Source organism: Phaseolus vulgaris, chromosome 6, assembly GCF_051622355.1.
Source record: "Phaseolus vulgaris cultivar YP4 chromosome 6, ASM5162235v1, whole genome shotgun sequence".
Taxonomy (NCBI): Eukaryota; Viridiplantae; Streptophyta; class Magnoliopsida; order Fabales; family Fabaceae; genus Phaseolus; species Phaseolus vulgaris.
The window spans coordinates 37,084,494-37,096,832 of NC_143503.1; the positions used below are offsets into that span (position 1 = coordinate 37,084,494).

Here is a 12,339-nt window from a genome sequence, read left to right on the forward strand (position 1 = left end):
CTAAAAGTCAAAAAACCATTACATAATATCCTTTTTAGAACACATTTTTTTAATTTCTGAAATGGTAAATCCAGAACTCATGAAATGTATTCTGGAAAATATATTCCAAAAATATTCTGCAAAAAATAATTTGGAAGTCATATTTAAAAAGGATAAAATGGTCTTTTCCGAAAATGATGGGGGTGCAGGAGACATATGTTGGGGTGCCGGAGAAACACCCAATGAATAATTATTAATCATCAATAAAAATATTACTTTCATCCTACATGGTTTTTTACAATTTGAAAATATTGACGTTGTTATTTATGTTTTTAGTTATATTTTTATTAAAAAATTACTGTAACATTAATTTATTACAAGAAGTGAGATACATAAAAACAAATACTTGGCTTAAATACAATAACATTTTATATTTATTAAATACTCTGCGGATATAGAAAAATGTAACTATAAATGCAAGAACTTTAATTTAACTAAACACTTCACTTATCTTGATTTTAAACCCGGTGTAACTTAAATTGCATGGATGAATTTGGAGAAAAGTAACTGGATTTAAAATTAAAAAAATATTGAAAAAAAATAAAATAAAAAATTAATAATAATTTTTTAATTTAATAATTCGATCATAAAAATACAAGTGAATTAAAGTAAGTTAATCAACCTATGAACTCGATTAACTCGTGAAATGAACAACACTAGATTTTTTAGTGGTAGTATAAAATAAAGGTCACGTGTGTTAGTCTTGGTCTACAAAATTATGTTTTTCTTTATTACATGAATCTTGTTTATAAGGATGATTTTGGTGTTTTAGTCACATATGGATCAAAGTTAGATGGTTATGTTATAATTACAATTATTCAAGTGCTAACCAAATTACCCAAAATAGAAGTATCTTTGTAGGTTGACGCAATGACGCATTCTCATAATACCCCAAAATCCGCAAATGAAAGAAGACACACCAAAATTATTTTCTTTCCTCAAAGTGCTGGTGGTGTTGGCTTTAAATTTTAGAGCTCAAAAAAATTAAAAACAAGTGGCATATAACAGATCTTCTTACACGAAATTTGAATAATTAATGTAATGAAATGAGCAAAACTTGCGAGGCACTTTCCAAAAGCAAAAAAAAGCTGAGGGAGAAAAAGGTTGAAAAGTGAAGAGAAGGAGCAGATTAACAAAAACCCATAGGGAAGGATACCTCACCCACTCATTGGATGCACTTTACAGTTTACACGTTGTTCCGCAGATTTTTGTCTTCCAAGTGAAGTAACCTATTCAAAACAATTCTGCAAAATTCTTTGACAAAAATGTTAAATGCCCTAATTCATATATTTTCCTAAACCTGTTGTTGTTTCTTCCACTTTCCAGTTTAACAGATTTTCTCTGTCTCCTTTCCCTCCTCATTTCTTCCTTAAATTAGTCGAAGAAACGATGATGCAGTGAGAAATTGCGTGGAGGATAAGGATATTGACAGTGCCAACAAGAATGATATGATCAAACAGTCAATCCATCGAATCCACACTGCTTGTAAGACAGAGATTGCTTTCTGGGACTGATCACAATAGCACAGTCCACCGAAACCTGTGTAATTGAGTTGTGGTTAATATATTGGTAAAAGTAAAAGAGGTTGATGAAAAATGTATTACTATTGCTTAAAACAGAAGCCCAAAAATGATAATGTGAACAGAGAAGAAGAAGAAGAATGAGAGCACTCCCACCCCATGTGCTGCACCGCAGAAACAGGATGGTCACATGGTAAAGACTTTTTCTTGGGCTTGAAAGAAAATTAAAGTAGTGTTTGACATTTCACATTTGTAAGCTATTCTCTAACTTTAAATTGTAAAGTTGGAATAGAGAATGACAAAACTTGCACAGTTAGTTAATCTGACATGTAATAGAGATGAACCTCACCCCACCCCAAAAAAACACTACTCCTCCCCATTAAGTTTTCTTTTTTAAGAAAAAAAATACCCAATTTTTCTGTTGGAGAGAAAAAGGGTGCTAAGGACAAACACTATAATGAACATTATTGAGCTTCAGTTGGTTTTGACACCGTCGTGTAGTAGTTGGTACCCGATTCAACACTGGTGGGACCTTCCAATTTTACCATTTTCTTTGCACTTTCTAATCATTCCTTCTTCAGTCCTAACCCCCAAATTCCATTTTTTATATTGCTGATTCCCATCATAAAATATTCCAGTCCTCGAAATTAAAGATTTCTCCATTGTTGTGCCCATCAGACACAGAAAAAATGTACTGCTACAACACTGATGCGCTCAAGTTATTGGAATGTCTAGCCATGCTATTCAGACAAATGCATAAAAGAGCGTGAAGAAAAGGCACTTAACAGAATCCTGCAATTAAGGTCCAGGTTTTTAAAGTGGTTTCACGGACTACTAGTAAATAATTAAAGCCATTGCTAGTTTGAAAATAAGAATGTAATAAATATTTTCTTTTGAAATGCACAGAGTGAAATGTTGGTAGAATCGTAATTTGATTAATTAATGAACAGAGAAGAGGAACGTATTTATGAATTACCCAGAGATGAACAGAAAAAAAAGTGATTTAAGAGAGAGGTGGGAAGAATAAAAAAGTGGAAAGGAAGATCCAGAAGGATGAATCCAAAAATGAAAAATGAAAAATGAGTGAATGTGATACAGCAATGCAAAAGAAAAGAAGAAAAATAAAATTGAAGAAAGTAGGAAATGGTGGAAAAAACAGATGTGTCCCTTCTCAGTTCACAAAGATAAGATCAAATTCAGACAAAACACTCAATATCAATACCAATGTCTTCAAATATTAATATCACTGTTATCACAGACAACGTCGTACAGTAACCGTAGAGCAGTGTTAGCCAGAGGGAAGAAAAAACACAGGTAAAGAAAACAGAAAACAACCACACTCTTGATTTAAAAGAAAAAGAAAAGGAAAACGAAAATTGCGAAGAAGATGCAGGTTTAATCAATCTGTGAGCGAAGAGTGAAAATGTGAGGTAACCTAAATTGGGAAAGAGGCGAATTGAAGAAGGGGACGAGTGTGTTACCTGAACGGCAGGGGAATCGAAGTTCATGACGCGGATCTTGGCGGCGACATCGCCGAGGACGCGGAGGTCCACGCGGTCGTTGAGGGAGGCGTCGCGAATCAAGTCGGCGGCGTCGGCCTGAAGGAGATTGACGCGATCGACGGCGATGGTGGCGATGACCTGGCGGGTGCTGTGGGGTTGTTGGAAGAAGCCGGGGACGGTGGCTTTCCCGAGGGGGATGCCGCGGTACATGACGGTGAAGCTGGACTGGCCGTATCGGATGCCGACCTTGTTCGGGTTGGTGGCGGAGAAGAGGAGGCGAATGGTGAGGGAGAGAGAGGCCGTGGAGGGGGGATTGGGTGTGATGCCCATGTACTGCACTCCCACCTGCTCCAGATTGAACTGCGGCTTCTTGGGCTTCACCGCCAGGATTATCACCAGCACCACCGCTAGCACCAGCAGCGCCAGGAACGAGAATAGAAGGAAGAGACAGCAGCAGCACCCTTTGAACGACGCCGACGACGACGACGAGCGAGCCGGCGTTGTCGGGTGGTACTGTCTGTACCCGTTGTAAGAAGTGGAATGTGCCGCCGCTGTCGGTGCCGCTTCCACCGCCGCTGCCGGTGGCCATTGTCTTCTCTCGCCGTTTTGATGTGGGTGGTGGTTTGCACTTGAGGTCATTCTCTTTCTCTCTCTCTCTCTGAATGGGTTTTGATTCTTTCTTCTTCTACTGTGTGTGTGTGTGTGACTCTGTATTTCTAGCAATCAGAAGTTCCGAAACAGCACAGAGAGAGAGAGAGAGTGAAGATGACTTTTGACGATGAGGGTGACCCCTCTTTGTTCTTTGCCAAAGTTAATGTAACTATTAAATAATACATTATATTACTCAAAAACAATTATTCAAAAACCATAACAAAGTTCCTCTGTTTATGCTCTATAACTGTTACTAAATTAAGAAACAAAATTGGGATAAGATTGTTACATTCATATATGTTCTAACAATTAACACTGTGATTGATGTCTGCATTCTAAGATTGTGTTCTCGCACAAAGTATATTCTCCACATTAACACTAATCTACTGTTTTATACTCAATTACTATTATATTGTCTGAAGATTATATTTGTACCATTTTCTGCATATTATTATAAGAACTTAATGGTAGGAGGTTGAATACCAAAAACGAATATTATTATTGTGATATAATTTCACGTGTAAGTTAGAATTATATACAATTCTTAAAGTGCTTGTCTGCATCAGAAATTGTGAAAATATTAAATATTTTAAAGTGACAATGACAACGACGATGAAGATTATCTTGAAAATTGAAACGGTGCTGACCAATAGCTCCATGGTTTAGTTGAATAACTTCTATCTTTCTTGTTTTGTCACGGATTCACGTAATTTCTTCCTGCATCTCTACATTTTCCACAGCATTCCCTGTAATTATAAAAATATTAAATATCTTTTGCTTTCTTGTTTTCTTTTAAATTCCGAAAAATAAAATTTGGAGAGTTCTCAAATCATAGATTTTGAAAAGTTAAAATTTATAATTTTTTTCATTTTGAAATATAAATTCTGTGATATAGAGTTTGTATTTTGAAATGTAAATTTGAGATATAAATATTGTATTTTTTATAGTAAAATCAAGAATACAAATTTATATTTAAAATTTTACAATTCGAAATACTATTTATTTTTTTTAATTTAGATAGACAGTCCAGAATTGAAATTATATAAATTTGTGTTCAAATTTTAGAATCTAAAATGGATAATTTATATTTTTGAAAGTATGGGAGTGCAGGAGAGAAACATGGTGTGCAGAGAGAAATTGCCCAAATGAGAAAATGTTCAGGCCCGCTGCACCATGAGAATTTGAATTGCCTGGGTCCAACAAATTGGGCTACAATGTTCTTTCGGCCTTTTTTGCTTCTTAACAAAAACAAGTTTGTTAAAAAATATGTTTTTTTAACCCAGGTATTTAAGTCCGATTGATTTTAACAAAACTTAATCTTTTCTATTAAAAATAATTGTAATAATTATTATAACTGTTTATTTTTTTATAAAAAGGAAATAATTTGATTAAAAAATATTTATATTTATTAATTTATTTTGTGTCTATTTTAGATTTATCCGTGTCTCTTGGGTCATTTACATTATCATTTAATGTCTCAGAAGTTGTATGAACATCAAAATTAATAATTTTAAAAATATATTTTTAAATAAAACAATTTCATGATTTAATATGAATTAACTATTCAATAAAATTTAATAACTAATATTATTTTTTCTATATAATAATTCTAATTTGATATACAGAAACTTTGTACTAAGTGAATGTGTTAGGTTTTTGTGAAGCTTTGAATTGGGCTATTTCCATATCTTCAGCATGTTCTGTTTCTGTTCTCCATACTCCACTGGGCCTACCATCCAGATATCTCATTCATAGTGTGAGGTTTTCCAGTGGAATAATAATTTTTTTACATCTTTACTTAAAAATAATAAGTTTTATTTTAATTTTCAAAGCACTGGACAAATATTTCTCATTTTTTATCTCTTGTTTTCTCTAGTATTAATATGCCAAATTCTTCTCCACCTCCATATTTTTCTCATACACCCCTTCATATTAATTTCACATAGTATATGTCATCTTACACCTTCGTATTAATTGTGAAAAAGTAAGTTTAACATTTTTTTAAAAATAATTTTAAATAAAATATAATTTCACTATTTTAAATAACATCAGCTGTAATCTCGTACCATTATACCTCCATTCTAACCATAATACTAGTTACATTATTTGAACGTGTGTAAGAAAAGTGTTAGCGAAAATATTTATTGTATTAAACGTTGACCGTCAAGATAATTTTATTTTTTTTTAGTTTTGTGAGAAGAATGTTAGCGAGAATATTTGTTGATTTTTTTTCTTCTGAATTTTGTAACTTTTAAAAAATAAAATAAAATAAACAAACAAAAACACTAATAAAAATATCATAAAACCTATCCCAACTATCAACAATTTTCCAACAAATATTATTGCTTACAATACTCGAATATTAGATTGTTGGTTAAAAGTATCACAAGTTGGTGACATTATAATTGAATTAATTAAAGCCAATTAGCGAAGACTTTGAAGTAGGCAACAATCACATCACATCACAACTTTCTTTCTCACTAAGAAAAGCCTACAACATCAAGACATTCATTCTTCAAAGAAATTAGGATTGTTATTATCATTGAAAGATGAATGTTTATATTTTGATCATAAACCCTATAGAACAGAAAAGAAGAGCAATTAAAGGAGAAGTTTTACAAGTTTGGTTTGCTTTATTTGAAACCAGATGGAATCTTTTTCCCTTTCTTCTTTATTTTACAAAAGCAATGTTGCTCAGAGCTTTGTAGGAAACTATCCAAATAATGTTTCTGCGTTCTACTTCATTTTCAGTGACGTCCAAATCCAAAGCTACTGCATGTTAACATAATAAACAATCTCTTCTTTCTTAAGGCAATGTTTTACACATCATCATAAACTTTTATAACCTTTTACACAGTTTTTTTGTTTAGTAAAGAGAGAGAGAAAAGGACAAGAAGGAGAAAGAACTGAAAGTTAAATTAATGAATGAGGTCTATAGAGATAAAAAAAAATGTTTTATAATATTGTGCAACATGCTACTATCTTTATACATATCCACTAATAGGAACATCCACGCTTACACTCTTATCCATACCCAACTCTTTCAAAATATCCACTTTTTGTGCACAATTCTTTTCAAATAGAATACTTTGATTTTTATTATGAAAATGAACTGTTAAGTAGAATCACTGCATATCAAGTTACATTAAAAAGTTTTAGCAGGTCTCATAAAAAAGTTACTCAATCTCACTACATTTTAGTGGCAAAATGACTTGGTTTTGTCTCATTATGAATATGCTATCCTGTGTGCCTAAAAACCTGTCCAAATTTTGTTATACTACTAAATATCCATAAGTACTCCTAAATATATTTTTTTTAAAAACTTCAAAAATAAAATATTTGAAAATGTAGTTAAAAGAAATTAAATAATTAAATATAAGTACAATTAATTATTTTTTTTGTAAAGAAACAAATAGAAAGGTGGCCCACAAATTATAAGTTAAAAAAAAATCTTTAGAAATAACGTTAGTTTTATAAACCTAAATAAAAAAATATAAATCTATAAAATCTAATTTTAAATAGTCCTTCATTAACATTTTTCACCAACAATTTTATTTTTTATCAATTACTTTAAAAAGATAATATCTTATTTACATGACCCAGTGCATAAATCGAAAGAGGTGTAATAGGTGCTTAATTTTTAAGCGGTTACTACCAGGTTCGTACTATCCAATAGTAATTAATACAAAACACAACACAATAGCGCTGCAGAGGCTCTGATGAACAAAATTAATTCAAATATAATTCTAATTGAATGCTTTATGAACTAATTATTTACATGATTAATTTTATATTAATTATATTTTTATGTAAAAAATTAAAAAGTAATAATTAAAATAATTATAATTTTAAATCAACTGGAACCATTAGGCAACGTGAATAAAGCAAAGCTCAAACTAAAATAAATGGATATATTGTGAAACTTCAACTGAATTAAAATTCTGACTCGATGTGTCTCATTTCCCTAATTTATATTTCTCATTCAAATAACGTATTCATGCCTACCTACCACCAAATATTTGCAAATACTTTATCAAGGTAAATACCCAAATACATATAGGAAAAACTTTTTACAAAAAATATTCTCATCGCTAGTTGTAGTTTTTTTTCTTCCTGTAAAATTAAAAGCCAGATGAGAAGAAACGCAATTTGAATTGAAATGAATGCATGCTAAGTTTGCTCGTTAAGGGCATAAACCCAACGGTGCATTAATTTAATTCTCCAAACGGTGTTAACAGTACAAAGAGAACAAGTGTATATATAGTCCAAGGTTAATACAGAAAATTGAAAGGCTGAAAGTCCAAATACGTAAGCTTAGAATAGCAAAGGTATAAACTACAAAACTAATAACTCATAACTAATGAAAATTGTGACCTTGTGCGTCATCACTTCCCTTCCGCATTGTCGGCATCAGCTGCGGGATCTGCAATGGCGTTACCTGCTTCCGACTTTGTTGTTTCATCAATCCTCCTACCAGAGTCATCGTCTAATTCATCATCCATCATGTCATCCTCTCCCACATTTATATCTTCCACATCATCATCATCTTCATTATTGTTTCCATCTGGGATCTTTCTTTTCTTGGGACCATGCTCCAGCCTATGAGTATCCAACTCTTTGTCCATAGTCTCCTGCAAATTCTGATCATTGTTTACTTTCCTTGCGTTCCTTGCATTCTGCCATCTCTCCAGTTCCTTCTCAACATTAGCAAGGTACTGGTCCCCAATCTGTTTCTGGTACTCAGACACTTCCTCTCTTCTTGCATTCTTCCATTCTAGGAAAGCCTGCAGATTGAAGAATATATACATATTACCAAGAAGAAATAAGACAAGTTTTAAAATGCCATAATCCTGAATCTAGTGTGATAGTGAGCAAGCACTCGTAAATAGCCATTTAACAACAAAAAATAACATCAATATTTGAGATTTAACAGGCCAATCCTGGTTCGCTGCCCATAGTGTTAAACATGATGTTTTAAGATGAAGACCAAGAGAAATCGAATGTCTAAATTTGACAACCTCTTCTTTGCGCTTCTCAAGTGACGTGGGGTCTTCATCCAAGGGCTTGTTGGGCAAATAGTAGATCGGAGGTTCTGCTTTTGTCCTGCAAACATTAATGCAACAATCAATCAAAGAAGTACGAAAAAGTTCAAATTAAAACTTTCACATGTCTACCTAAAATCCTGCTATTAGCAGGAAACATCCAGTCATCAAGTTGAGTCAACACTACAATGCACATGAATAGAAACTTATCTTCGTCTGAATAAAATGTGAATATGGACACTTTTGGACCAAAATTAAAAATAACCTGCATACCATGATTTGAAGTCAGATATAATTATACGACCAGATTGGAAGATACTAGATGATACGGACCCATGCCTCATTAGTTTACAGTTGAAAAGGGCAAACCTTATAAAATTGCTTAGTCTTTTATGATGCTCACTCCAGCGAAGAAACAGCAACTCCAATTTCTTTTCTTCTGTCTTAGCAGCCACACGTGCCCTAAGAGTCTGATGAGAATAAGGAAACAATATATTTGTTAATGAGGATCAAAGTGGAACTGCGTTGTCTATTATGATTAGCAAAGAATAGTTATCATCGAAACTCAACCAAGTCTCTCCTTCGTTTTTCAGCAATCTGTTCACGCTCTTCTTTCCTAAGCCTTTCACTTTCTTCACGTGCCCTTTGCTCTGCCTAGGAAATAATTTAAAGGTATATGAGATTATTCTGAAGCTTTGGATGCTATTATGCGTGAGAGAGAAGACAAAGTGGCAACAAAAATTCAGTGCTTGAGATGTAGTTGCTCAGAGAACTTGCAATCATCATAACATAAAATATTGCAATGAAAAAATCCTTCATCTAATTATAAAATGGCACATTGCACCGTAATCTAGTCACCGGTTCACTATTGCCTTAATTTTAGCCTTGTCCAACCAAATTGGAACTTAAGTTAATCAATAACTCCGGATACATTTTCAGGGTACATATTACAGTCAAATGAATGTACATGTTTCCATTAAAAGAAGTTGTAACAGCCTTTTTGGGACTTTGGACCATGTAAAACTTGTTCGTTCAATTGACAGGCATTATAATGAATATCATATACTGTCATTAATCACTAACTTTTATGGCAAAATTCGTTGGGCTGGGTGAAAAATTGATATAATGTCAATAGATTAAGGAGGGAAACTGCAATTGGGTCCAATAATTTGAGGTAGCCAAGGGCAATATCCCCTGATGTTAATTTCATGCATATGAAAGAAATAAAGAGAACGATTAATAGAAAGCATTATTTAAAATTGACTTACATATGATCACACCTAGATATGCTGTGGCTATCAATGCAAGGGGATGGCTTAATAAAAGATGAATATGTACTCTATGCTTTATAAGAACATATGAACACACTTAGATGTCACGGCTAACAATGCAAGGGAGTGGCTTAATAAAAGATGAAAACATATTCCATGCTTTATATTAACAAGACCTAGTAGACATAGCTTAAAAAACTCTACCTATTAGGAACATTCGAAATGAGTATTTCTAGTAAACACAAAAGGATCTAAAAAATTCATTCATCAAAATGTTTCAGTTCAGTAAGTTTATTGTAAAATATCAAATCATATTGATATTAACAAAGATGATAGCCACAATTTAGCCATAACCTTGTAAACAAGATAGACTCACTGAATTTATTTTCAAGGACGTTATTATATTTAAAGACAGTGGTGGCATTGGGTACTGCATCTTCACATGACAATGGACATGAACTTACTCTTTGCAATGAATTAGATCTTCGCATATATGCCTCTGTTCCCGAGAGTTGCTTGTCTTCCTTTCTGAATTTCTGGAATAGTTCAGAATAAAGGACATGTAAAAATCTATAAATAATAATATGAACAAATGGAGTTGATGAATAAATCAGAGACACCTGCCTACATAATGAAAAAATACTTGTAAGAACATTAAAAGTGACACTGAAAACAGTGTGAGACAGATAATTCAAGAAAAGCATTTATTGAGAGAAAGAGTTGAGTGAAAGAATTTAAATGTGCACTACAAATAAACTACAGAGTTGAGCTTATAGAGATGTCCTAAAACCAAGCAACTAATTTAACATACCTCCAGAGTTCCCAAAAGCTGACCCAACATTCTTTTATTCCTATTAACCAAACTGGGATCCTCATTCTTTGGCAATACCCTTGGAACATGTTCCGCGGGGGGGATATCAGAAACCTGACATGGACAACCGGCCAAAGTTTAGATATACAACTTTAAACCAACAATCAACAGGAAGATACTACATTTCTCTTTACCACATTCGAAGTTCTTTGATTGCCATCTCTCTTAGACCATCCACTTTGCTGAGAATTGAAAAGGTTCCTATCACTCTGGACCACTGCACCGGTCCCATTCACACCTTCAATAGCTAAATCCTTTGCCTTTCCATCCTGCCCTGCTTCACCATCTTCAGGCAACTCGCCATCATCCACCTTCATTCCCAAACACAGATTTAGTTAAAAACACATCCTATCTTTCCCCTTGTGGGGAGAATGATGTACAGCAGGAGGGGCACGACAGAAATGGTTTTTTTTTATCTCAACTAACACCACAATCGAATTTTGAAGCACCACCCCCACCCCACTTCTCAGCAATCATCGGAAAATAAATCCCAAAAAAACAAGAGAAGAAAACAATCGACTTAAAAATCAAAGAACCAGCAAGACACAACTAGATTCAAGAAATAAGTAACAACACCTTAACGACAGCGGATGAAAGCCGACGTTTTGCCGGAGGTTGATCTTCAGAATCAACCCTGTCTCCCTGAACAGTAAATTAAAAGTATCAATACAACTAAATCTAATACCATGATATTAATCTTTCCAAAAATCAGCACTGAAATGAAGAAATTGGGAAAGAACCCTAAAAAGAGTGAAAAAGAGGGAATTCAGAAATACTAACAGAGCGAATGAAAGGTCTTTGGCGAACACCACCATTAGTACGAAGAGCAGGACCGGCCAAGGCACCTCTGCGAAGACCTCGAGGATCTCGAAGCCTCTCCGTAATCTACAAAATCAACAAACATAACAAAAAATCGAACACGTTGATGTAAGATATTTGTGTAGAGAGAGAGAGAAAACCTCGCGCTGTTGGCGAAGAAGCTCATCGATCTCGCTGCGGAGCACTTCCTCCGTCTTCTCCACCGCCGTGCTCCCCATCGGCGTCGGCACCGCGCTGTTTATTGCCTTGCAAAAACCCTTGCTCTCTCACTCAAACCTTATTTGCTTACCCACCAGAAAACCCTTTTCTAAGCTAACCTTTTTTTTTTCTTTCAATAATTATTTTGTTCTTTTATACTCTCCCATTTCTTGTATTCATTTAATTTTTCTAACAACAATCATTTATGAAGAAGTTAAATATCATAAAGTTTAGGAAAATCATTTCTCCATCATCCACATTTTCAATGGCAAGATAAATGGCAAGAGAAGAAATATCAGTGTTTATTTTTTATATACTTACATTTTAGTATATAATACATATGATAAATGTTTATTTTTCTATAATAAAAAATTATAAAAATATATAAATATAAAATCACAGTATAATTTAAAATTTCGATAAATA

General features: G+C 33.4%; 2 protein-coding genes across 4 annotated transcripts; both read right to left on the minus strand.

The window, feature by feature from the left end:
- Positions 1-1,168: 1,168 nt before the first annotated feature.
- LOC137832844 (Late embryogenesis abundant (LEA) hydroxyproline-rich glycoprotein family) lies at positions 1,169-4,059 on the minus strand. Its single transcript, XM_068641203.2, has 2 exons — positions 3,041-4,059; positions 1,169-1,578 (listed from the first exon to the last, which is right to left on the minus strand). Exons 1-2 carry the CDS (start codon positions 3,698-3,700, stop codon positions 1,492-1,494), a joined length of 747 nt encoding a protein of 248 aa, XP_068497304.1. The 5' UTR covers positions 3,701-4,059; the 3' UTR covers positions 1,169-1,491.
- A 3,884-nt stretch (positions 4,060-7,943) lies between these two features.
- On the minus strand, positions 7,944-12,169 carry LOC137832845 (protein-protein interaction regulator family protein). Of its 3 annotated transcripts, XR_016521551.1 has the most exons (11): positions 11,856-12,169; positions 11,677-11,781; positions 11,473-11,538; positions 11,031-11,207; positions 10,837-10,950; positions 10,490-10,561; positions 9,325-9,408; positions 9,124-9,224; positions 8,887-9,019; positions 8,731-8,815; positions 7,944-8,496 (listed from the first exon to the last, which is right to left on the minus strand). XR_016521551.1 is itself a non-coding variant. In XM_068641204.2 (10 exons), exons 1-10 carry the CDS (start codon positions 11,931-11,933, stop codon positions 8,098-8,100), a joined length of 1,281 nt encoding a protein of 426 aa, XP_068497305.2. In that variant the 5' UTR covers positions 11,934-12,169; the 3' UTR covers positions 7,944-8,097. The 3 variants fall into 3 exon arrangements, 2 of the variants coding, with proteins under 2 accessions (XP_068497305.2, XP_090159648.1); XM_068641204.2 differs by lacking the exon at positions 8,887-9,019; XM_090303522.1 differs by lacking the exon at positions 7,944-8,496 and having other exon boundaries at positions 8,722-9,019.
- Between the last annotated feature and the right edge of the window lie 170 nt (positions 12,170-12,339).